Source organism: Euprymna scolopes, chromosome 26 (genome assembly GCF_053919585.1).
Source record: "Euprymna scolopes isolate OS-2025 chromosome 26, ASM5391958v1, whole genome shotgun sequence".
NCBI classification, from domain to species: Eukaryota; Metazoa; Mollusca; class Cephalopoda; order Sepiida; family Sepiolidae; genus Euprymna; species Euprymna scolopes.
The window spans coordinates 83,567,545-83,569,038 of NC_136507.1; the positions used below are offsets into that span (position 1 = coordinate 83,567,545).

Genomic DNA, 1,494 nt, shown 5'->3' on the forward strand with positions numbered 1-1,494 from the left:
GGCGGTGTCGGACGATACCTTTGTGCACATGTTGGATCCATGACGACTTACTACAGAGACGATACTGACAGACGTGGTGGGGGCTGTCGCATGCAATGGGGAATCCAGAAGTCAGGTCACGTAAGTCAAAGTTGGCTCCAGCAAACTAAAATCTGCTACCAATGGTGGCCTGATGGAGATGGTGGTCAGTGTGGTGGTGGAGCTGCCAGGCACCTTTGTGCGTCTGTCAATCAATTTACACCGGAATACAGAGACGATACTGACAGGCGTGGTGGTGGCTGTCGGATGCAATGGCGTTTGGTGGTTCCTGATGCTGCCCCAATTTGGTATCGTAGCATGAAACTATGTTTCGAGTGGTATGCTGATGGAGATGGAGGTCAGTGTGGAGGAGGTGCGCAAAGATTATTGTGTGCTACTGCTAACAGTTGGACAGCAGCTTATCGAGATGATACTGACCGTAGAGGTGGTGGCTGCCGCATGCGTTGGGGAATTATTCCAAGTTAAAATGTTAACACATCTAAAACTGTGTGGTCGTAACAAGGATTGTAAGAATGACGTCAACTGAATCAGTAATATTATTGATTAAACGTCCGTTTCTTTTTATTATTATTTATTACTCAAATAACTGTTGTTATACTGTAAAACAGTCACAAAAATATCAAATGACCTTGAGTCAGACTAAATTGATTCAAATGTTGAATGATTTAAAAGAAGTCACATATTTTGAGGAACAAACATATACTTCTGAGGATGAGCAATGCATCAGGAGTAATATCCAAAATAATTTTTATGATGAATAAGAATATCAGGAGAGTAGATTCTGAATCGTTGCAAACGTTTGTGTGTAAAAATAAGAAATGAAGGAATTCGAGCAAACAACACCAGAGTCTGAAAAGCAAGAAGACAAATCTGGAACTCATTTTTTCGTCGCCATCTTTAATCGGTTTTAAACCTAAAATGTCTAATGAAAAAAAATCATTAAAAAACTTTACATTGTAACCATGTAGAAAGTACCAATAAATCAAATCTTATGTTTTATAAAATTTTGATTGTTTTTTTGTTTTTTTTGTTACTCGTAACTTTGATTAATAACAAAACTAGCAGAATACCTGTCCTCCCAAGACGGCTATTAGCAATAATTTTAATTGTTAGTGTCTGATGTTATGAGCGGATCTTCCCAGGCACTACCTTTTCCTTTTGTGCATCTGCAGTTAGGGACTGGTTGGCATCAACTCCATAACATGCCTTGGCACCAAGGTTGTATTATAGACTGTTTCTTTGTTACAGCTTCTGTTATCATAATGTTATTTTTTTACAACGAAATAATTACTTATCAAGGCTCAAAGGCCATTCGAGGATAAAGGTTAATCACTGTAAGGTGGTAGCATAATAATCGTTAATGGTGAAGATTTGGTAGAATTTAGATTATTTAAAGGGACAGCTCAATAAGAACGTGTTTAAATTGGACATGAAGGCTACCATATTGTAGTCAAC

The 1,494-nt window shown here is 38.2% G+C and overlaps 1 protein-coding gene across 1 annotated transcript in view; it reads left to right on the forward strand.

The window, feature by feature from the left end:
• Positions 1-1,043, forward strand: part of LOC145248236 (perivitellin-2 67 kDa subunit-like) — a 14,935-nt gene extending 13,892 nt beyond the window's left edge. The window contains exon 4 of the mRNA XM_080110116.1: positions 1-1,043. This exon is cut by the window's left edge and continues 412 nt beyond it. Within this exon, the coding sequence (XP_079966242.1) occupies positions 1-504 (504 nt within the window). The 3' untranslated portion in view covers positions 505-1,043.
• Positions 1,044-1,494: the final 451 nt, after the last annotated feature.